Source organism: Salmo salar, chromosome ssa15 (genome assembly GCF_905237065.1).
Source record: "Salmo salar chromosome ssa15, Ssal_v3.1, whole genome shotgun sequence".
Classification (NCBI taxonomy): Eukaryota; Metazoa; Chordata; class Actinopteri; order Salmoniformes; family Salmonidae; genus Salmo; species Salmo salar.
The window spans coordinates 5,365,504-5,391,185 of NC_059456.1; the positions used below are offsets into that span (position 1 = coordinate 5,365,504).

General features: G+C 40.7%; 1 protein-coding gene across 2 annotated transcripts in view; it reads right to left on the reverse strand.

Annotated features, from left to right (window-relative positions):
- Positions 1 to 60: 60 nt before the first annotated feature.
- The window catches only part of LOC106570898 (BMP-2-inducible protein kinase), a 104,888-nt gene continuing 79,266 nt past the window's right edge, over positions 61 to 25,682 (reverse strand). For both annotated transcript variants that reach the window (XM_014143469.2, XM_014143468.2), the window contains exon 16: positions 61 to 4,023. In XM_014143469.2, the coding sequence (XP_013998944.2) occupies positions 2,444 to 4,023 (1,580 nt within the window). In that variant the 3' untranslated portion in view covers positions 61 to 2,443. The remainder of the gene's footprint in view (positions 4,024 to 25,682) is intronic.

Here is a 25,682-nt window from a genome sequence, read left to right on the forward strand (position 1 = left end):
GGCTTGCCATAACAAAGGGGTTAAATACTTATTGACTCAAGACATTTCAGCTTTTCATGTTTTGTTTTAATTTGTAAACATTTCAAAAACATTATTCCATATTATGGGGGTATTGTGCATAGACCAGTGACACAATCTCAATTTTATTCATTTTTAATTCAGGCTGTAACACAAAACAAATGTGTAAAAAGTCAAAGGGGTGTGAATGCTTTCTGAAGGCATTGTATGGACCTTTCGTTATGAATCTAGGCCTAATTAGACTTTGTTTGAAGAAAAATAAGTGAAATAAAAAGTAACCTTTTTGGTTTTCAAAGGAGTTCATAAGTTTCGCAATAGTGGAAATAAGAATCTCTGAATGTGTGCGCTCCTTTTTAACTTGGCTATATATGTTGTAATGTCATTGACAACTGTACTGTAGCCTTTTGTCACCGTTTTATGCATTGATTTTGTTTGGGATAGTCACTGACTTATGAAAGCATTACAGCAAATGACACTTAGGGTCTAACTGTCAGTAGGAATATGTATAAACCTATGCTGTACAGTTAGGAGTTCAGCTGGCTAACAAAACAATGCTCATATGATGTGCTAATTGACTGTGTTGTCTGTTTTCCTGATCTGTTAGACTGCTGGGACCACGTCACCTGTAGCTTAACACTGTTTGCCTTAGAGGATAAGCTACAGTCAGTCATGTCTTTAGTTGTATGCCTGTTCTTTCTATTGAAAACCCTACTAGGGTTATGTGCAATGACAATGTTTTGTAAATGTGTAATATTTAACCTTAAAGTTGTAGAATGACAAGCTTGTATTTTTCTCAATATTTATAAATACTACAGTACTACCCATGAGCAGGTTTATACATGCGATGGTTGTCTGTTGGCACACAGGGATCTGGGCGTGTACTGATAAAGCATCTCCGAGTAGGACTGCTGATCTAGGATCAAGTCTCGCTGGTCCATGTAATCTGTAACCTGATCTGTAATCCTACTCTGAGACGCTGGAAGAATACAGGCCCTGGAAGTGTCTAAAATCCATTTTGTCGTAGGTCTTACTTTCTATGTTAACTCCAAGTTGTAGTAATAAAATACATTGGATTACAGAAGGCTCTAAATGCTACATGACTATAGGCCATTTTAATCCAAAAACATTTTATTGCATTAGACAACAAAATTATGGAAACTTGTTCAAATAAATATTAACCAATGGGTTCCATAAACAACAGCTGGGAGTTGCCTAAGTATGTATGATAGGTAAAGATCTTTCTTTCTATAATTACCAGACAACGGAAGAGTTGATGCTGAAAGTGCATTTAATTTAAACACGACCTGATTCTAATAAGTTGTACTACTTTAGACCCACTTTCCCTTTATGAATGCATGGCTTGTGTTACCAATCGACGAGAGAGTGTTTCAGGACTAAGAAGAAGTGGAAGTAGTCATATCGGTTGATTCAGTTTCACCACGTAGGAGAACAGTTGTGTTCTTCCTCTCGTTCAAAAATTGGGTTAAAGGTAAAATAACATCACTTTAAAATAGAACTTAATTTACTGACACGGTTGAAATGCTAAAAGTATAGAAACAAACCTAACATTTGAAACGGTCCTAAATCATAAAAAAAAAAGCAATCTTGAAACAGAACCAAAATCCCTTTCGTTCTAGTATTAGAGAATGCAATAAAAATTACAAAACCAAAGAAATTATCGCTATGTGTCTCAGTAGACACTAAAATGTAAAAATATGCATAGAAAAAGTCTATGTAGGGTGAAATATTACAGTGGTAAATGCCTACTCTGAAACGACTCATTCTGTTGACACAAAAGGGTAATGTTAGCCGATGGTTTCCGAGGTACTGTGCAGCAGGGCAGAGCCATGCCCATATAAGGCTTTCTTGGTGCTAAATTAATCAAATCTTATTGGTAGATCTTGAAGGAGGCCATTATCTACACATAAAAGTATTGTTTTTTTTGCAGCAACTCGACCAATCGGAACACTGAGCGAGCTTGTTTGTCACAGTGTGATCTTGAGTGAAACCGTTATCAAATCGCCAATCTCTCCTGTTAAAATGTCTCATTGCGATGCAGCATAAAAGGCTTGTTAGAAAACAGGTACAGGCAGAAGTAGATACATACAGAACCTGAAATAAATCCTCCATACTCCACAGGTTTACGTTGGTTTGTTAATCCCAAAATCCAGTTATTAGCGTGTTAAAAATATTTTTGAGGGGGAAAAAAAATAAAAAATAGCATTGGAAACACTTAGAGGAGAGTCGTTAGAGCCATTGCTGGTAGTTTCATTTGGCCGAAAAGATAATCAACCACCACACCACCAATCAAGCTGGGATGGGAATTCACCCCCCTGGGGACTGCATAGGCTTGGCGTAACACAGCGATGTGATTGAGAAAGACAAGAGCACGAGTGTGTTTGTGGCGGGAAGACGAGTGAGACATTCACTGTTTGGAGGGGAAAGGCGCAGCTCCAAAAGGATCCAACTCCACGAGCTGAGACGGCTGCTGCTGTTGCTGCTGCTGCTGCTGATGTCCAGGGTGAACCACCAGTTCTGTGAAGGGCACCGCCCCAAAGTCATCCATGATGTTCCCAACCCCCAGCGCCCCGTGGAGGGAGCTGGTCTGAGGCCTGCCATTGGCCGAAACTATGTCTGTCTTGCCGTCCATTAGACCTTGGTACTGGCCCTGGTTGAGTCGGCTGCCATCTTGAGGACCGAAAGGTTTGGCACCAAAGGGATCCAAGATGGGGTCGACCTCGCTAGGTAGGGAAGACCCTTTGTCTTTGTCGGTCATCGTTACGCTGCCGACGCTGATGTTCTCCTTGGAGTCTGAGGTGCTGAGGTACTCGTTGGAGCTCTGGGAGTCCCTCCTGCCAACCTTCTTGTGCCGGCGGACGCGCTCGGGGGTTCGGAAGCTGGGCTTGTTGCTCTTGCGTCCGCCGGTAGGCGTACCGTGGTGGCGCTTTCCGTTGCTGCCGCCGTCTGTGCTGCCAGAGAGCTTCCTCTGCCGGGAAGACAGCTTTTGAAGGCTGCGCTGCTTTAGCCTCTGCTGCTGGGGGCTGGCCAAATCCTCGAAGGCCGGATGGAAGATGTCCTCGGCGCTCCTGGAGGTGGTTGGTGGCGGGGCCGTGGGGCCGGGCTGGAAGGGGGAGAAGCCGAACGGGTCGATGATCTCAGGGGACACAGGCTGGTTCTGACCCATGGAGACATCGCTGCTGCCGGTCTTGCCAGATTTGGAGAGGTTCCGGCTGAACGGAGCTTTTGTAAAGACATCAAACTCCTCCATGGCTTGGCTGGCCACGGCCTCCTGGCTCACCTGCCTGAAGGGAGCCGCGGAGAAGATGTCTGAGCTTTCTGTGGGGGATGCGACAGGAGGAAAGAAGGGCACCGTGCAAAACACATCGGCACCAAATATGTCCTTGATTCCACCACCACTAGGGGGAGCTCTAACGGCAGCCACACTGGGTGACTCGGAAGGTGTGATCATGACCAGCGTGGCCTCGGGCTCCCCTCTCGGACTTCCCTCATGGGAGACAGTAACTGCAGCAGCCACTGCCCCTCCTTTACCTCCTGGGAGCCTCTTTGAGCGTCCTCCCTTAGCTTTCCTGGGCTCGTAGTCCGAGTCGGAGCTGTGTTTGTCGTACTCCTCCTCGGCCTCGTCCTCCGAGTCCATTAACAGAGGCCTCTGGCCCAGCGTCTCCATTTCCTCCACATTTTCCAGTTCGTTGAAGAACTCTCCATGCTCTTGCTCGCTGTTCAGCCCTTCGTCTTCCTCCTCGCTGCTCTTAGGGGAAGGAGGGTCCGACTCGAAGTCGCTGTCTGATTCGCCGCCCGGTGGTTTGCGGGTCGTCTGTGAGCCGCCGTCAGACCTCCTGCTTGGTTTGTGCTCCTTGGCAAGAGGTTGCTGTAGCTGCTCCTCAAGGCCTGGCTGGCCCACAGGGACAGGAGCGGTGACTGCAACAGGGCCAGCGACTGGGATACTGAGCTCTTCAATAGGCTGATCTGTCATCATCACACTAGAACCTGTGGGATTGAAGCAGACAAGAGAATGTTACTAAAGACGGGAGAACTTGAAGATGTCAATTATAGAATTACCGGTAGCCTTTACACCCAAAGCTATACGTGACCATATATATATATATATATATATATATATATATATATATACACACACACACATTGTATTATCTACATTTTCTGTAACATTGAATTTGGTGCACGGAATTAAGATCAATTTAGAAAATATTGCATTGTTAATACTAGTCGCAGCCAATGTCCTTGTTTGTGTAATTGTACATCATTGCCATTCCCAGAAAATTGCACTTCATACACAGAAAAAAAGATAAAAGTACAAAATCCTACTTTCAAGTTTAACAGATTTTCAGATTAAAATAATATGAAATGTCAAAGAAGCCTATGTTCCAAAAAAAACGGAGAGATACAGATGGACCACGACTTAATACAACAAGGGTTTAAGATGACAATAGAGCACGCAGAGTAAATAGGGGATGGGGAGCGGGAGGGGCCATTTTTAAGACTTGAAACATGATTATTGCTTTTGTTCTAAATCGAGTAACGATGCTTCTTATTACGTAGCTTTGCATGAGCTTTTGCGAGCTGGAAGGGCTCATAGGAGCAGGAGCCTATCTCCCGTTTCTGTAGAGTGAGGCAGCTTGTTGTACAAGTACACCCCCTGGACAGGAAGCTGGACAATGCTTCTTAGCACTTGTAAATTCTTCTAATATCACTAGGATGTAGTATTAGTCAAATCTGGATTAACCGACTGCTCTATTTGGGATTCTTCTGAGGTAACCTTGATGATTTGAGAAAGCAAATCCCAACAGTTTGTTCCATTGTATTGGAGCAGAAGGCACAGCAGAGGAGAATTATAGAAACTCATATGGTGCAAAAGCTGCTCTCTCAGAGGCCTAACTTGACCCCACTAACAACAGAAGGCTTAGGCGCAGCAGGAGGACAAACAAGATGTCTTATAAGTCTTTAAGACCAACAAAAATAGTTTACTTTTTTTTATTTTATTAAACTCTCCATAATTAAATGGAGCAATTTAAGAATTCTCTTTCTTTCGCATTTCAACCCTTTGCAATCTTTGAATGCCAATTACTCTTTTCTACACGATCAAACACCTAATAGAAACCAAGTGTCTTTATGAGAGAGAATAGTGGTAACTGAATAGCATTTGTTCACTATGAATAAGTTAGTTGCAATAGAACGCACGCACATAGCAGCCCCACCCCTCTCCCCACATAGCAGCCCCCCCCTCCCCACATAGCAGCCCCCCCCCTCCCCACACATAGCAGCCCCCCCTCCCCGCACATAGCAGCCCCCCCCCCTCTGCACATAACAGCCCCCCCTCATAGCAGCCCCCCTCCCCACACATAGCAGCCCCCCCTCCCGCACATAGCAGCCCCCCTCTCCGCACATAACAGCCCCCCTTCACATAGCAGCCCCCCCTTCACATAGCAGCCCCCCCTCCCCGCACATAGCAGCCCCCCCCGCTGTGCAGACAGAAATGGAAATCTGTTAACATCTGAAAATCTCCAAACTGGCAGGACATGACAGATAGAGGATTAACCAAAACCATTGTTCTACGATAAAGAAGGGGGAGGGCGGAGGGGGGTAGAAACAGAGAGAGTAAAACTAATTTTCAAAGAGCTTCAAACTTGAATGATTTATAAATGTATTTAATAAATGATTAACTGTTAATATCCTAACTATAACTTAACTGTATGTAAATCCTTTTAAAAAGGTAACTTTATTCTAAACTGTTACAAAAAAACTCTTCTTGCAGGCTTTATTCATGAGTGTTTGTGAGTGAGGAAACCTGAATCTGTTGGGACAAATCTGGCTATACGACAACATAGTGATCACATGTCCTAATCTAACCTCCCACCTCAGCGGAACATCTTTTAATCCCCCCCCAACAACAAAAAAAGATTGCAACCTGGAGAGAAATACATGTATTTTCTGAAGAGACAGGCAGATGACACGGCCAAACACAGACCTTGTTAAAAGTGGCATTAACAACAATGTACATGACTGATGTAGGCTTATCAGGGGCAGCAAGGGTCAAGCTCTACTGTATATGTGGCTAGGGATGGGTCTAATTCAAACCTTAGAAAGACGTGTCTTATAATGCTTGCATGTGTTATCCTCTAGGATTTGTATTTTAACTTTAATTTAATTTTACCCCACCAAAAAAGAAAATCAAATCAAATGAGTCTGGCAGTGGGCTGAGTGAGGATGGGGGAACTCAGGACCATTCTGGTACCGTCAGGACATGGCCGCCCACTGGATTACCCAGAATTCTCTCCTGGCTGGCGTGGGATGGCATCTGCTCCATCCTCTGCTCACGATCTTACACCACCACCACGCATGAGGATGGCATCTGCTCCTTCCTCTAATGTAATGTCCTGTATGTAATGTCACGTCCTGTGTGTACAGTCAGTCGTGGCCAAAAGTTGAGAATGACACAAATATTAATTTCCACAAAGTCTGCTGCCTCAGTGTTTTTAGATATTTTTGTCAGATGTTACTATGGAATACTGAAGTATAATTACAAGCATTTCATAAGTGTCAAAGGCTTTTATTGACAATTACATGAAGTTGATGCAAAGAGTCAATATTTTCAGTGTTGACCCTTCTTTTTCAAGACCTCTGCAATCCGCCCTGGCATGCTGTCAATTAACTTCTGGGCCACATCCTGACTGATGGCAGCCCATTCTTGCATAATCAATGCTTGGAGTTTGTCAGAATTTCTGGGTTTTTGTTTGTCCACCCGCCTCGAGGATTGACCACAAGTTCTCAATGGGATTAAGGTCTGGGGAGTTTCCTGACCATGGACCCAAAATATTGATGTTTTGTGCCCCGAGCCAGTTAGTTATCATTTTTGCCTCATGGCAAGTTGCTCCATCATGCTGGAAAAGGCATTGTTCGTCACCAAACTGTTCCTGAATGGTTGGGAGAAGTTGCTCTCGGAGGATGTGTTGGTACCATTCTTTATTCATGGCTGTGTTCTTAGGCAAAATTGTGAGTGAGCCCACTCCCTTGGCTGAGAAGCAACTCCACACATGAATGGTCTCAGGATGCTTTACTGTTGGCATGACACAGGACTGATGGTAGCGCTCACCTTGTCTTCTCCGGACAAGCTTTTTTCCGGATGCCCCAAACAATCGGAAAGGGGATTCATCAGAGAAAATGACTTTACCCCAGTCCTCAGCAGTCCAATCCCTGTACCTTTGCAGAATATCAGTCTGTCCCTGATGTTTTTCCTGGAGAGAAGTGGCTTCTTTGCTGCCCTTCTTGACACCAGGCCATCCTCCAAAAGTCTTCGCCTCATTGTGCGTGCAGATGCACTCCCACCTGCCTGCTGCCATTCCTGAGCAAGCTCAGGTGGTGCCCCGATCCCGCAGCTGAATCAACTTTAGCAGACGGTCCTGGCGCTTGCTGGACTTTCTTGGGCACCCTGAAGCCTTCTTCACAACATTTGAACCGCTCTCCTTGAAGTTCTTGATGATCCGATAAATGGTTGATTTAGGTGCAATCTTACTGGCAGGAATATCCTTGCCTGTGAAGCCCTTTCTGTGCAAAGCAATGATGACGGCACGTGTTTCCTTGCAGGAAACCATGGTTGACAGAGGAAGAACAATGATTCCAAGCACCACCCTCCTTTTGAAGCTTCCAGTCTGTTATTCGAACTCAATCAGCATGACAGAGTGATCTCCAGCCTTGTCCTCGTCAACACTCACACCTGTGTTAACGAGAGAATCAAAGACAGTACCGTGCAGTATCGAAGAGCCCTCACTGCTGCTCGATCATCCTATTTTTCCAACTTAATTGAGGAAAATAAGAACAATCCGAAATTTCTTTTTGATACTGTCGCAAAGCTAACTAAAAAGCAGCATTCGCAAATGGAGGATGGCTTTCACTTCAGCAGTAATAAATTTATGAACTTCTTTGAGGAAAAGATCATGATCATTAGAAAGCAAATTACGGACTCCTCTTTAAATCTGGGTATTCCTCCAAAGCTCCATTGTCCTGAGTCTACACAACTCTGCCAGGACCTAGGATCAAGGGAGATACTAAAGTGTTTTAGTACTATATCTCTTGACACAATGATGAAAATAATCATGGCCTCCAAACCCTCAAGCTGCATACTGGACCCTATTCCAACTAAACTACTGAAAGAGCTGCTTCCTGTGCTTGGCCCTCCTATGTTGAACATAATAAACGGCTCTCTATCCACCGGATGTGTACCAAGCTCACTAAAAGTGGCAGTAATAAAGCCTCTCTTGAAAAAGCCGAATCTTGACCCAGAAATTATGAAAAACTATCGGCCTATATCGAATCTTCCATTCCTCTCAAAAAAATTTGAAAAAGCTGTTGCACAGCAACTCACTGCCTTTCTGAAGACAAACAATGTATACGAAACGCTTCAGTCTGGTTTTAGACCCCATCATAGCACTGAGACTGCACTTGTGAAGGTGGTAAATGACCTTTTAATGACGTCAGACCGAGGCTCTGCATCTGTCCTCGTGCTCCTAGATCTTAGTGCCGCTTTTGATACCATCGATCACCACATTCTTTTGGAGAGATTGCAAACCCAAATTGGTCTACATGGACAAGTTCTGGCCTGGTTTAGATCTTATCTGTCGGAAAGATATCAGTTTGTCTCTGTGAATGGTTTGTCCTCTGACAAATCAATTGTACATTTCGGTGTTCCTCAAGGTTCCGTTTTAGGACCACTATTGTTTTCACTATATATTTTACCTCTTGGGGATGTCATTCGAAAACATAATGTTAAATTTCACTGCTATGCGGACGACACACAGCTGTACATTTCAATGAAACATGGTGAAGCCCCAAAATTGCCCTCGCTAGAAGCCTGTGTTTTAGACAAAGAAGTGGATGGCTGCAAACTTTCTACTTTTAAACTCGGACAAAACAGAGATGCTTGTTCTAGGTCCCAAGAAACAAAGAGATCTTCTGTTGAATCTGACAATTAATCTGGATGGTTGTACAGTCGTCTCAAATAAAACTGTGAAGGACCTCGGCGTTACTCTGGACCCTGATCTCTCTTTTGAAGAACATATCAAGACTGTTTCAAGGACAGCTTTTTTCCATCTACGTAACATTGCAAAAATCAGAAACTTTCTGTCCAAAAATGACGCAGAAAAATTAATCCATGCTTTTGTTACTTCTAGGCTGGACTACTGCAATGCTCTACTTTCCGGCTACCCGGATAAAGTACTAAACAAACTTCAGTTAGTTCTAAATACGGCTGCTAGAATCCTGACTAGAACCCAAAAATTTGATCATATTACTCCAGTGCTAGCCTCTCTACACTGCCTTCCTGTTAAGGCAAGGGCTGATTTCAAGGTTTTACTGCTAACCTACAAAGCATTACATGGGCTTGCTCCTACCTATCTTTCCGATTTGGTCCTGCCGTACATACCTACACGTACGCTACGGTCACAAGACGCAGGCCTCCTAATTGTCCCTAGAATTTCTAAGCAAACGGCTGGAGGTAGGGCTTTCTCCTATAGAGCTCCATTTTTATGGAATGGTCTGCCTACCAATGTGAGAGATGCAAACTCAGTCTCAACCTTTAAGTCTTTACTGAAGACTTATCTCTTCAGTAGGTCCTATGATTAAGTATAGTCTGGCCCAGGAGTGTGAAGGTGAACGGAAAGGCTGGAGCAACGAAGCGCCCTTGCTGTCTCTGCCTTGCCGGTTCCCCTCTTTCCACTGGGATTCTCTGCCTCTAACCCTATTACAGGGGCTGAGTCACTGGCTTACTGGTGTTCTTCCATGCCGTCCATGGGAGGGGTGTGTCACTTGAGTGGGTTGAGTCACTGACGTGGTCTTCCTGTCTGGGTTGGCGCGCCCCCCCCCCCCCCCCTTGGGTTGTGCCATGGCGGAGATCGTTGTGGGCTATACTCGGCCTTGTCTTAGGACGGTAAGTTGGTGGTTGGAGACATCCCTCTAGTGGTGTGGGGGCTGTGCTTTGGCAAAGTGGGTGGGGTTATATCCTGCCTGTTTGGCCCTGTCCGGGGGTATCATCGGATGGGGCCACAGTATCTTCTGATCCCTCCTGTCTCAGCCTCCAGTATTTATGCTGCAGTAGTTTATGTGTCGGGGGGGCTAGGGTCAGTCTGTTACATCTGGAGTATTTCTCTTGTCTTATCCGGTGTCCTGTGTGAATTTAAATATGCTCTCTCTAATTCTCTTGTTCTCTCTTTCTGTCTTTCTCTCGGAGGACCTGAGCCCTAGGACCATGCCTCAGGACTACCTGGCATGATGACTCCTTGCTGTCCCCAGTCCACCTGGCCGTGCTGCTGCTCCAGTTTCAACTGTTCTGCCTGCGGTTATGGAACCCTGACCTGTTCACTGGACGTGCTTGTTGCACCCTCGACAACTACTATGATTATTATTATTTGACCATGCTGGTCATTTATGAACATTTTAACATCTTGACCATGTTCTGTTATAATATCCACCCTGCACAGCCAGAAGAGGACTGGCCACCCCTCATAGCCTGGTTCCTCTCTAGGTTATTGGCCTTTCTAGGGAGTTTTTTCCTAGGGAGTTTTTCCTAGCCACCGTGCTTCTTTCACATGCATTGCTTGCTGTTTGGGGTTTTAGGCTGGGTTTCTGTACAGCACTTTGAGATATCAGCTGATGTACGAAGGGCTATATAAATGAATTTGATTTGATTTAATGTAATATCCTGTATGTGTAATGTAATATCAAGTATGTGTAATGTAATGTCCTGTATGTGTAATGTAATGTCCTGTATGTGTAATATCCTGTATGTGTAATGTAATGTCCTGTATGTGTAATGTAATATCCTGTATGTGTAATGTAATGTCCTGTATGTGTATTGTAATGTCCTGTATGTGTATTGTAATGTCCTGTATGTGTATTGTAATGTCCTGTATGTGTAATGTAATGTCCTGTATGTGTAATATCCTGTATGTGTAATATCCTGTATGTGTAATGTCCTGTATGTGTAATGTAATATCCTGTATGTGTAATGTAATATCCTGTATGTGTAATGTCCTGTATGTGTAATGTCCTGTATGTGTAATGTAATGTCCTGTATGTGTATTGTAATGTCCTGTATGTGTAATGTAATGTCCTGTATGTGTAATGTAATATCCTGTATATGTAATATCCTGTATGTGTAATATCCTGTATGTGTAATGTAATATCCTGTATGTGTAATGTAATATCCTGTATGTGTAATGTAATATCCTGTATGTGTAATATCCTGTATGTGTAATGTCCTGTATGTGTAATGTAATGTCCTGTATGTGTAATGTAATGTCCTGTATGTGTAATGCAATGTCCTGTATGTGTAATGTAATGTCCTGTATGTGTATTGTAATGTCCTGTATGTGTATTGTAATGTCCTGTATGTGTATTGTAATGTCCTGTATGTGTAATGTAATATCCTGTATGTGTAATGTAATATCCTGTATGTGTAATGTAATGTCCTGTATGTGTAATGTAATATCATGGATGTGTAATGTAATGTCCTGTATGTGTATTGTAATGTCCTGTATGTGTTATGTAATATCCTGTATGTGTAATATCCTGTATGTGTAATGTAATGTCCTGTATGTGTAATGTCCTGTATGTGTAATGTAATGTCCTGTATGTGTAATATCCTGTATGTGTATTGTAATGTCCTGTAAGTTTAATGTAATGTCCTGTATGTGTAATATAATGTCCTGTATGTGTAATGTAATGTCCTGTATGTGTAATGTAATGTCCTGTATGTGTAATGTAATGTCCTGTATGTGTAATGTAATGTCCTGTATGTGTAATGTAATATCCTGTATGTGTAAAGTCCTGTATGTGTAATGTAATATCCTGTATGTGTAATGTAATATCCTGTATGTGTAATGTAATATCCTGTATGTGTAAAGTCCTGTATGTGTAATGTCCTGTATGTGTAATGTAATGTCCTGTATGTGTAATGTAATATCCTGTATGTGTAATGTAATGTCCTGTATGTGTAATGTAATGTCCTGTATGTGTAATGTAATATCCTGTATGTGTAATGTAATGTCCTGTATGTGTAATGTAATGTCCTGTATGTGTATTGTAATATCCTGTATGTGTAATGTAATATCCTGTATGTGTAATGTAATGTCCTGTATGTGTAATGTAATATCCTGTATGTGTAATGTCCTGAATGTGTAATGTAATGTCCTGTAGGTGTAATGTAATGTCCTGTAGGTGTAATGTAATGTCCTGTATGTGTATTGTAATATCCTGTATGTGTATTGTAATGTCCTGTATGTGTATTGTAATGTCCTGTATGTGTAATGTAATATCCTGTATGTGTATTGTAATATCCTGTATGTGTAATGTAATGTCCTGTATGTGTAATGTAATATCCTGTATGTGTAATGTCCTGTATGTGTAATGTCCTGTAGGTGTAATGTAATGTCCTGTAGGTGTAATGTAATGTCCTGTATGTGTAATATCCTGTATGTGTAATGTAATGTCCTGTATGTGTAATGTAATATCCTGTATGTGTAATGTCCTGTATGTGTAATGTAATGTCCTGTATGTGTATTGTAATATCCTGTATGTGTATTGTAATGTCCTGTATGTGTATTGTAATGTCCTGTATGTGTATTGTAATGTCCTGTATGTGTATTGTAATGTCCTGTATGTGTATTGTAATGTCCTGTATGTGTAATGTAATATCCTGTATGTGTATTGTAATGTCCTGTATGTGTAATGTAATATCCTGTATGTGTAATGTCCTGTATGTGTAATGTAATGTCCTGTATGTGTAATGTAATATCCTGTATGTGTAATGTAATATCCTGTATGTGTATTGTAATGTCCTGTATGTGTAATGTAATGTCCTGTATGTGTAATGTAATGTACTGTATGTGTATTGTAATGTCCTGTATGTGTTATGTAATATCCTGTATGTGTAATATCCTGTATGTGTAATGTAATGTCCTGTATGTGTAATGTCCTGTATGTGTAATGTAATGTCCTGTATGTGTAATATCCTGTATGTGTATTGTAATATCCTGTATGTGTAATGTCCTGTAAGTTTAATGTAATGTCCTGTATGTGTAATATAATGTCCTGTATGTGTAATGTAATGTCCTGTATGTGTAATGTAATGTCCTGTATGTGTAATGTAATGTCCTGTATGTGTAATGTAATGTCCTGTATGTGTAATGTAATATCCTGTATGTATAAAGTCCTGTATGTGTAATGTCCTGTATGTGTAATGTAATGTCCTGAATGTGTAATGTAATATCCTGTATGTGTAATGTAATATCCTGTATGTGTAATGTAATATCCTGTATGTGTAATGTCCTGTATGTGTAATGTAATGTCCTGTATGTGTAATGTAATGTCCTGTATGTGTAATGTAATAACCTGTATGTGTAAAGTCCTGTATGTGTAATGTCCTGTATGTGTAATGTCCTGTATGTGTAATGTAATGTCCTGTATGTGTAATGTAATATCCTGTATGTGTAATGTAATATCCTGTATGTGTAATGTCCTGTATGTGTAATGTCCTGTATGTGTAATGTAATATCCTGTATGTGTAATGTAATGTCCTGTATGTGTAATGTAATGTCCTGTATGTGTAATGTAATATCCTGTATGTGTAATGTAATGTCCTGTATGTGTAATGTAATGTCATGTATGTGTAATGTCCTGTATGTGTAATGTAATATCCTGTATGTGTAATGTAATATCCTGTATGTGTAATGTCCTGTATGTGTAATGTCCTGTATGTGTAATGTCCTGTATGTGTATTGTAATGTCCTGTATGTGTAATGTAATGTCCTGTATGTGTAATATCATATCCTGTATGTGTAATGTCCTGTATGTGTAATGTAATGTCCTGTATGTGTAATGTCCTGTATGTGTAATGTCCTGTAAGTGTAATGTAATGTCCTGTATGTGTAATGTAATATCCTGTAAGTGTAATGTCCTGTATGTGTAATGTAATGTCCTGTATGTGTAATGTAATATCCTGTATGTGTAATGTCCTGTATGTGTAATGTAATGTCCTGTATGTGTAATGTAATGTCCTGTATGTGTAATGTAATATCCTGTATGTGTAATGTAATGTCCTGTATGTGTAATATCCTGTATTTGTAATGTAATGTCCTGTATGTGTAATATCCTGTATGTGTAATGTAATATCCTGTATGTGTATTGTAATATCCTGTATGTGTATTGTAATATCCTGTATGTGTAATGTCCTGTATGTGTAATGTAATGTTCTGTATGTGTAATGTAATATCCTGTATGTGTAATGTAATATCCTGTATGTGTAATGTAATGTCCTGTATGTGTAATGTAATATCCTGTATGTGTAATGTAATGTCCTGTATGTGTAATGTAATGTCCTGTATGTGTAATGTAATGTCCTGTATGTGTAATGTAATGTCCTGTATGTGTAATGTAATATCCTGTATGTGTAAAGTCCTGTATGTGTAATGTCCTGTATGTGTAATTCCTGTATGTGTAATGTAATGTCCTGTATGTGTAATGTAATATCCTGTATGTGTAATGTAATGTCCTGTATGTGTAATGTAATATCCTGTATGTGTAATGTCCTGTATGTGTATTGTAATGTCCTGTATGTGTATTGTAATGTCCTGTATGTGTATTGTAATGTCCTGTATGTGTATTGTAATGTCCTGTATGTGTAATGTAATGTCCTGTATGTGTAATGTAATATCCTGTATGTGTAAAGTCCTGTATGTGTAATGTCCTGTATGTGTAATGTAATGTCCTGTATGTGTAATGTCCTGTATGTGTAATGTAATGTCCTGTATGTGTAATGTAATATCCTGTATGTGTAATGTCCTGTATGTGTAATGTCCTGTATGTGTAATGTAATATCCTGTATGTGTAATGTAATGTCCTGTATGTGTAATGTAATGTCCTGTATGTGTAATGTAATGTCCTGTATGTGTATTGTAATGTCCTGTATGTGTAATGTAATATCCTGTATGTGTAATGTAATATCCTGTATGTGTAATGTAATGTCCTGTATGTGTAATGTAATATCCTGTATGTGTAATGTCCTGTATGTGTAATGTAATGTCCTGTAGGTGTAATGTAATGTCCTGTAGGTGTAATGTAATGTCCTGTAGGTGTAATGTAATGTTCTGTATGTGTAATATCCTGTATGTGTAATGTCCTGTATGTGTAATGTAATATCCTGTATGTGTAATGTAATGTCCTGTATGTGTATTGTAATGTCCTGTATGTGTAATGTAATATCCTGTATGTGTAATGTAATGTCCTGTATGTGTAATGTAATGTCCTGTATGTGTAATGTAATATCCTGTATGTGTAATGTCCTGTATGTGTAATGTAATGTCCTGTAGGTGTAATGTAATGTCCTGTATGTGTAATGTAATGTCCTGTATGTGTAATGTAATGTCCTGTATGTGTAATGTAATGTCCTGTATGTGTATTGTAATATCCTGTATGTGTATTGTAATGTCCTGTATGTGTAATGTAATATCCTGTATGTGTAATGTCCTGTATGTGTAATGTAATATCCTGTATGTGTAATGTAATATCCTGTATGTGTAATGTCCTGTATGTGTAATGTAATATCCTGTATGTGTAATGTAATATCCTGTATGTGTAATGTCCTGTATGTGTAATGTCCTGTATGTGTAATGTCCTGTATGTGTAATGTCCTGTATGTGTATTGTAATATCCTGTATGTGTAATGTCCTGTATGTGTAATGTAATGTCCTGTATGTGTAATGTAATGTCCTGTATGTGTAATATCCTGTATGTGTAATGTAATATCCTGTATGTGTAATGTAATGTCCTGTATGTGTAATGTCATGTCCTGTATGTGTAATGTAATGTCCTGTATGTGTAATGTCATGTCCTGTATGTGTAATGTCATGGCCTGTATGTGTAATGTCATGGCCTGTATGTGTAATGTCATGGCCTGTATGTGTATTGTAATATCCTGTATGTGTATTGTAATGTCCTGTATGTGTAATGTAATATCCTGTATGTGTAATGTCCTGTATGTGTAATGTAATATCCTGTATGTGTAATGTAATATCCTGTATGTGTAATGTCCTGTATGTGTAATGTAATATCCTGTATGTGTAATGTCCTGTATGTGTAATGTCCTGTATGTGTATTGTAATATCCTGTATGTGTAATGTCCTGTATGTGTAATGTAATGTCCTGTATGTGTAATATCCTGTATGTGTAATGTAATATCCTGTATGTGTAATGTAATATCCTGTATGTGTAATGTCATGTCCTGTATGTGTAATGTCATGTCCTGTATGTGTAATGTCATGTCCTGTATGTGTAATGTAATGTCCTGTATGTGTAATGTCATGTCCTGTATGTGTAATGTCATGGCCTGTATGTGTAATGTCATGGCCTGTATGTGTAATGTCATGGCCTGTATGTGTAATGTAATGCCCTGTATGTGTAATGTCATGGCCTGTATGTGTAATGTAATGCCCTGTATGTGTAATATAATGTCCTGTATGTGTAATGTCCTGTATGTGTATTTTTGTGTATAACTGCTACTGCCTTGAACAAATCTCTCTTGCAAAAAAAGATTTTGACTCAAATGAGTCTCACCACCACTACGATGTACACAACCAGCGACCAGATTCTCCCTAGGATCTCCCAGAGGCCCCTGCTGTGCTGTCCTGCTGTGCTACGTAATGAAAACACATATCTCAGAATGAGGTTAAAGGACTTAAGCAGTTTTCACTTAATAATACATGATGGGGTTAAAATGTCTTGTTAACTGGGGGTTTATAAAGCATCTCAGATTTCTGGCCCAGGATCAGTTTAGCCTTTTAGATCAGAATGAAGAGACTGCTAGGAGACAGGTTAGCACTCCAACCTATATCAGTAACAATCCCTGTCTGTCACTGTCTGGTTGGTCAACCTAACATAAAATGGGATTAGTCCCATCAACCTACTACAGTAAACAACAGCCTAATCAACCACATATTATTACGTATCCTTGGCAGGGCTACATATGTTTACTGTCTTCTAACAGAGAAGCCACTGTGACCGGGGATAATACTGTCTGGGCTACATACACTCAGTGACCATCAAGAACCGGGTCGGAACCCCCCTATGCCTCCAGAACAGCCTAAATTCTTCGGGGCATGGAGACATTGCTCAATTGGTATCAAGGGACCTAACTTGTACAAAGAAAACATTCCCCATATCATTTAACCACGGCCACCAACCTGTACCATTAACACTAAACAGGAAGTGAGCGGTTGACTCGGAGACACTGGCATCGAAGATAATACCATGTTCAAAGTTGCTTAGGTCACTCGTTTCACCCATTCTTGTTTCACCCAACGTTCAATCGAACAGTAACTGAATGCCTCGATGTTCGTCTGCCTGCTTTATACAGCAAGCCACATCCATGTGACTCACTGTTTGTAGAAGCTAATCATTTTCGTGAACAGGGTGGTGTACCTAATAAACTGGCCAAAGTGTTTGCTCTCTCTCTCAGTTTCCACCTTCTAACAAAGACAGGGGATAATACTTAGGCCTAATCGTTTTGTTGTCTATAAGATTTTATATACACACACCCGTTCAAAAGTTTGGGGTCACTTAAAAATGTACATGTTTCTGAAAGAAAAGCACATTTTTTTTGTCCATTAAAATAACATTCAATTGATCAGAAATACAGTGTAAAAACATTGTTGTAAATGACTATTGTAGATGGAAACGGCTGATTTTTTTATGGAATATCTAGAGGCCCATTATCAGCAACCATCACTCTTGTGTTCCAATGGCACGTTGTGTTAGCTAATCCAAGTTGATCATTTTAGAAGGCTAATTGATCATTAGAAAACCCTTATGTTAGCACAGCTGAAAACTGTTGTGCTGATTAAATTAGCAATACAACTGGCCTTTAGACTAGTTGAGTATCTGGAGCGTCAGCATTTGTGGGTTCGATTACAGGCTCAAAATGGCTAGAAACAAAGCACTTTCTTCTCAAACTCGTCAGTCTATTCTTGTTCTGAGAAATGAAGGCTATTCCATGTGAGAAATTGCCAAGAAACTGAAGATCTCGTACAACGCTGTGTACTACTCCCTTCACAGAACAGCGCAAACTGCCTCTAACCAGAATAGAAAGAGTAGTGGGAGGCCCCGGTGCACAGCTGAGCAAGAGGACAAGTACAGTAGGGTGTCTAGTTTGAGAAACAGATGCTCACAAGTCCTCAACTGGCAGCTTCGTTAAATAGTACCCGCAAAACACAAGCCTGAACGTCAACAGTGAAGAGGCGACTCCGGGATGCTGGCCTTCTAGGCAGAGTTCCTCTGTCCAGTGTCTGTGTTCTTTTGCCATCTTAATATTTTATTTTTATTGGCCAGTCTGAGATATGGCTTTTTCTTTGCAACTCTGCCTAGAAGGCTAGCATTCTATCACTAAATGCAGCAATTTCAAAGATTTTACTGAGTTACAGTTCATAAGGAAATCAGTGGATCTATGGATTTCACATGACTGGGAATACAGATATTTATCTGTTGGTCACAGATACCTTTAAAAAAAAATGTAGGGGTGTGGATCAGAAAACCAGTCAGTATCTGGTGTGACCACCGTTTGTCTCATGCACCGCGACACATCCCCTTCACATAGAATTGATCAGGCTGTTGATTGTGGCCTGTGGAATGTTGTCCCACTCCTCTTCAATGGCTGTGTGAAGTTTCTGGATATTGGCGGGAACTGGAACATGCTGTCGTACAAGTCGATCCAGAGCATCCCAAACATGCTCAATGGGTGACCTGTCTGGTGAGTATTTTGGCCATGGAAGAACTGAGACATTTTCAGCTTTCAGTAATTATGTAGATCCTTGCGACATGGGGCTGTGCATTATCATGCTGAAACATGAGGTGATGGAGGCGGATGAATGGCACGACAATGGGCCTCAGGATCTCGTCACGGTATCTCCGTGCATTCAAATTGCCATCGATGAAATGCAGTTGTGTTCATTGTCTGTAGCTTATGCCTGCCCATACCATAACCCCACCATGGGGCACTCTGTTCACAACGTTGACATCATCAAACCGCTTGCCCACACGAAGCCATATACATGATCTGCGGTTGTGCAGCCGGTTGTACATACTGCCAAAGTCTCTAATTATTCTCTCATTCAATTATTTGGCAACAGCTCTGGTGGACATTCCTGCAGTCAGCATGCCAATTGCACACTCCCTCAAAACTTGAGACATCTGTGTTGTGTGACAAAACTGCACATTTTAGAGCGGCCTTTAATTGTCCCCAGCACAAGGTGCACCTGTGTAATGATCATGCTATGCCACACCTGTCAGGTGGATGGATAATCTTGGCAAAGGAGAAGTGTTCAGTAACAGTGATGTAAACAAATTTGTGCACAAAATGAGAAATTAGCTTTTTTTTGTTCGTATGGAAAATGTCTGGCATCTTTTACTTCAGCTCATGAAAAATGGGACCAACACGTTGCGACTGACTTTTGCCAAAACAAGAGAACACCCCCCCCCCCCCCCCACAGTATTACAAATCGGACATCACAGTCCTTTACATTTTCAATCTTTGCTATAATACATCTCACTCACCTAACGATATCTATGACGTAATTAAATTGAATATTTTATTTTTATTAACCTTTATCTTAGCAGGGAAATGCCAGAGACCAAAGCCTCTTTTTCAAGGGAGCCTTAAATGTACACAAAATGTACAACATTTACATTTAATACTATTGTTATAGGATTTAGAGGCCAAAGGAAGGCCACTGGCATTAACCAACTGAAAAAAAAAAGGAATTTATTGCATTTTATCAAAGGCAATTTGAATGCACAGACATACCGTGACAAGAAGCTGAAAATGTCCCAATTCTTCCGTGGCCTGCATACTCAGACACCCATTGAGCAGGTTTGGGTCGACGTGTACGACAGCGTGTTCCAGTTCCCACCAATATCTAGCAACTTCGCATAGCCCACAACCATCAGCCTTAAATCAACTCTTTGCAAAGGAGATGTGTCGCGCTGCATGTATCTGGTGTTTCTAATACCTTAAAAAAAAGGTATCTGTGACCAATCAATCCATAGATAAGGGCTTAATAAATGGATTTCCATTGACTGATTTCCTTATATGAACTGTAAGTCAGGAAAATCTTTTAAAATTGTTACATGTTGCATTTATATTTTAATTCAATATAGAAAATGTTAGAGCCCTTTATACATTTGTTTTGGGATCCACACTGTAAACGTAATTAGCCTAAATGACACGTGAGTGGAGAAAAGACCGTCTTATTTCAAGCATTTCCCATCCGCGTTTCCTTGATAAACTTTGACCTTTTTTTTTTTTCCCCAAAAAGAAGGTGAGAGAGGAGGTGAGCACATCTAATTGAGAAAAGGTCTGGGAGGTGGAGAGGACAGGAAGAAAAGGAGGTAGAGAGGTCTATTAGAATGTAATTATGTTTGAAGGTGTACTGGAATTACTCAAAAACACATTTAAAAAGTATATTATATAAAATCTAATTAGCCACCACAAAATCTAGTAGGGATTGAGGTGAATTTTGGTGAATAGGCCAAATCATAGAAAAAGACAAGTTGTATGGACAGAAACTAAATTCCATGCATTAAGCATGTTACAGTCAGGGGCGCATCTTTCACTGGAATGTGATAGAAAAAGAGGCAACGGTGTGCTTTAGGACCATGCGGACGCCTCCGAGCGGCCCGTTTGGAGTGTTTATCAGACCGGATGCATTTATGTCCCCCCCCCCACTTCTAAAACCAAAGTTGAACCCCTGGTTACAGTCATGCATTAAACATATTAGTCATGCAGACATCAGTAAACACAGTTTGATCTTGCAGGACTGTGTTAGGATATTTACAATCAGATTGGATTGAAAAGAGACATAACCGCCATGCTACATCTACAACTGATTAAACGTCAAAGCTCGGCTTTACCTCGTACATGTTCTCCACTCAGAGGTTTTTCAGATAGGCAGAGACAGTGAGCTGCTTATGGTTTAATATCTTATTCACCTGTTTTACCTTTTCAGAAAAGCACAGTCCGGTTTATATAACATGTTGGTTAAGCATTCCCCATACCCAAAGCACAATACTGTATATACAGTGCCTTTGGAAAGTATTAAGACTCCTTGACTTTTTCCACATTTTGTTATGTTACAGTCTTATTCTAAAATGTATTAAATAAATAAAAATCCTCAGCAATCTACACACAATACCCCACTATGACAAAGCAGAAACAGGTTAAGAAGTTATTGCAAATGTATATAAAAAACAAAACCAGAAATACCTTATTTACATAAGTATTCAGACCCTTTGCTATGATACTTGAAATTGAGCTCAGGTGCATCCTGTTTCCATTGATCATCCTTGAGATGTTTCTACAACTTGATTGGAGTCCACCTGTGGTAAATTCAATTAATTGGACATGATTTGGAAAGGCACACACCTGTTTATATAAAGGTCCCACAGTTGACAGCGCATGTCAGAGCAAAAACATTGCCATGAGGTTTGAAGGAATTGTCCGTAGAGCTCCGAGACAGGATTGTGTCGAGGCACAGATCTGGGGAAGGGTACCATTTCTGCAGCATTGAAGGTCACCAAGAACACAATGGTCTCTATCATTCTTAAATGGAAGAAGTTTGGAACCACCAAGACTCTTCCTAGTGCTGGCCGCCCGGCCAAACTGAGTAATCAAGGGAGAAGGGCCTTGGTCAGGGAGGTGACTGACAGAGCTCCACAGTTCCTCTGTGGAGATGAGAGAACCTTCCAGAAGGACAACTATCTCTGCAGCACTCCACCAATCAGGACTTTATGGTAGAGTGGCCAGACGGAAGCCACTCCTCAGTAAAAGGCACATGACAGTCCACTTGGAGTTTGCCAAAAGGCACCTAGACTCTCAGACTATGAGAAACAAGATTCTCTGGTCTGATGAAACCAAGATTGAACTCTTTGGTCGAATGTCAGTGTCACGTCCGGAGGAAACCTGGCACCATCCCTACGGTGAAGCATAGTGGTGGCAGCATCATGCTGTGGGGATGTTTTTCAGTGGCAGGGACTGGGAGACTAGTCAGGATCGAGGCAAAAATTAACAGAGCAAAGTACAGAGAGATCATTGATGAAAACCTGCTCCAGAGCGCTCAGGAACTCAGACTGGGGCAAAGGTTCACCTTCCAACAGGACAACGACCCTAAGCACACAGCCAAGACGCCGCAGGAGTGGCTTCGGGACAAGTCCTTGAGTGGCCCAGCCAGAGCCCGGACTTGAACCCTATCTAACAGCTCTGGAGACCTGAAAATAGCTGTGCAGCGACGCACCCCATCCAACCTGACAGAGCTTGAGAGGATCTGCAAAGAAGAATGGGAGAACCTACCCAAATACAGGTGTGCCAAGCTTGTAGCGTTAAACCCAAGAAGACTCGAGGCTGTAATCACTGCCAAAGGTGCTTTTAACAAAATATTGAGTAAAGGGTCTGAATACTTATGTAAATGTGATCTGTTTTTTATTTTTAATAAATTAGCAAAAAAGTTTCTAAAAACCTGTTTTTGCTTTGTCATTATGGGGTATTGTCTGTAGATTGTCATTTTCCCTCATCAATTTAGTACTTTTTAAGAATCAGGCTGTAACGTAACAAAAAAATTTGGAAAAAGTCAAGGGGTCTGAATGCTTTCCCGAAGGCACTGTATAACATGTTAAGGATTCTCAATACCCAAAGCATGTGCTGCTTCAATTCATTATCAGAACAAATGTCTGTCGCTTTTTTTGTTAGTCATTCAGGAGGTGCAGACCCACAAAGACAGCCATGTTAATCTGAGAAACATCTTGGTGTAAAGGTGGGCAGATGATACCACTCAGAAACCTACAAACACCTCATCGTTTGGCCTCTACTATTGAACAAGCCATCAATAAAACAAACCCCCAAAAAATGTTAATTGCTTTTGAATAATGTTTTTATTTATCACCATTAAGCATTTGTATATTAAAAAAAAACCAAAAAAAACATTCACAGTATGATACAATATCATTTACATAGTTGTGTCTGTTAAAAAACAGATTTTTGTTTATATACAACTTATGCATCTACCGCAGTATACTTTCCTTTCCCAGGACAGGCAGCTGCTGGAGTACAGCACAACAAACAACTTGCTTAACCAACAGTTCTGACATTATTACAATAACCGATGCGTTAAGTTTCACAGGAACAAACAGTTGTTATGAACATCTGTATGTTGATGACAATGTTTTAAAACAACTAAATATAAAACGATGGAGGTTTGAGGCTGTTTCACCACAGTAACAAAGGGCTAGGAAGTGAAACCAATGACCCAAATCAAAGAATTAACATTTGTAAATAAGAATAAAATATATCAAATGTAAACACAACATATTCAATACTGTTTTTGAACGCTGCTGAGAGGTCTTAACCATCCAAACTTTTCACTAGCATTTCCTGTTTGTCTTGATCATCAGTGTAATTAATGGCTGAAGTCATTCTTGTAATTAAATGGCTTTTTTTTCTCTCTTTCTTTCTTTCTTTCTTTCTTTCTTTCTTTCTTTCTTTCTTATTGAACAAAACAGATGAAACATTATGGCTGTTGAATCAGAAATCTGTCCACCAATACACTATTTGAACAAGATGTTTCTGAGTATGGCTGTCTTGCATTACAACATGGAAACAATAACACAAGTTAAACTATTAATAAGTGCACAATTATTTATCCAAATAGTCAAGAGTTCAGAGCTCTCAAACTGACAATGAAATGCAACAGAATGAATGGGCTATTGAGGAATCCAGTAATTCCCTTCTCCCTTGTTAATGGTTAAACTTACCTTTGGCAAATAAATTAAATATATGGAGGCGTTATCAAGGAATGCAAGAAGTGCTTATTACTGTATAGGCAAGTGTGTTTAACTGAAGCCTGCTGCTGTCAGACCCAGCAGTGGAGACTCCAGGCCTGCTGCTGTCAGACCGAGCAGTGGAGACTCCAGGCCTGCTGCTGTCAGACCCAGCAGTGGAGACTCCAGGCCTGCTGCTGTCAGACCCAGCAGTGGAGACTCCAGGCCTGCTGCTGTCAGACCCAGCAGTGGAGACTCCAGGCCTGCTGCTGGTAGACCTAGCAGTGGAGACTCCAGGCCTGCTGCTGTCAGACCCAGCAGTGGAGACTCCAGGCCTGCTGCTGTCAGACCCAGCAGTGGAGACTCCAGGCCTGCTGCTGTCAGACCCAGCAGTGGAGACTCCAGGCCTGCTGCTGTCAGACCCAGCAGTGGAGACTCCAGGCCTGCTGCTGTCAGACCCAGCAGTGGAGACTCCAGGCCTGCTGCTGTCAGACCCAGCAGTGGAGACTCCAGGCCTGCTGCTGTCAGACCCAGCAGTGGAGACTCCAGGCCTGCTGCTGGTAGACCTAGCAGTGGCAGCAGGACCAGATGTACTATAGCATACAACCCTACATTACCACCCAAATATAGGTGCAGCTTCATGTGCATCTTAATGATAGCACGTTGGAATGGTTAGTAGATACAAACAAACTTAGAGATGAATTGGTTGGAACATTTGTCAAAAGCCCCTGAAAGTCCTTCAGACTTTGGACAACTAGACTACCAAAGAAAATATGAAACATAAATTGTCTATGGCACAAATACATGCATAAAATGAGGCTGTTTGAACATTTGTCACCAAATGTTGTTATTCCAGCCTTTTGGGATGACTTCAACCACATGTTGGGCTCCATTTCTAGAATGACTGTCCCTTCTGAGCGTCCTATAACCTAATCAGTGGTCAAGTACTTTCACGTAGTTTTGTTTTGGTTGTTCCTTAGCTCAGCTATACCTTGAACTACAATGTTATATACTAAGTTAGTGAGACATGGGATACATATTTCCATATATAGGCAGAACATCTGACTTCTAGTCAGACTTCAGTTTGCTATAAGTTACTATAAATCACTTAACTGAAGTCATTCTGGGCTTTCATTGTCATACTCTAGTTAACATATTTTAATATATGGGCACAGCTGACTTATACATCACAAAAAAAAAGTCAATTTAGCTACCATAAAAAAAGAAAAATGGTGACATTCTTACGATAATTCTTAAGATACATTTTAGTTATACAATTCTTGTAGTAATGAATCATTTTGGGGGTGGGCGGCAGCTAGAATAGTTGTCCGTAGTAAAGTGCACAGTACAACCCAAAAGGGACATGACATTTTGGAAAATCTCTTAACAGGAATAAACTTATTACGCCCAAGGTGAGGCTTTTGAAATTTAAGGATACTTATAAATATATCAATATACTAGTTTCAAATGGACTCAATAAAGCAAAATCAAATAAAACATTTTTTTACCGATAAACGACCACGCATTCTCTCACTGCTGGTTTGTGACTAAATTATGAATCACTACTGTACTGTCATTGTATCGCTGGAAGATCCACTTACGGCCAAGTTTCAGCCTCCTGGCAGAATTACAATAAAATAATATTATTTATTCATTTTATAGTCATTAATTCTCATCTTAATCAAGAGTGTCAATCATTTGTAAATAGCCCGTCATTGTAAATATGCATTTTTCTTAACTGACTTGCCTAATTTGGTTAGATTTTTTTTTTTTTATAATTT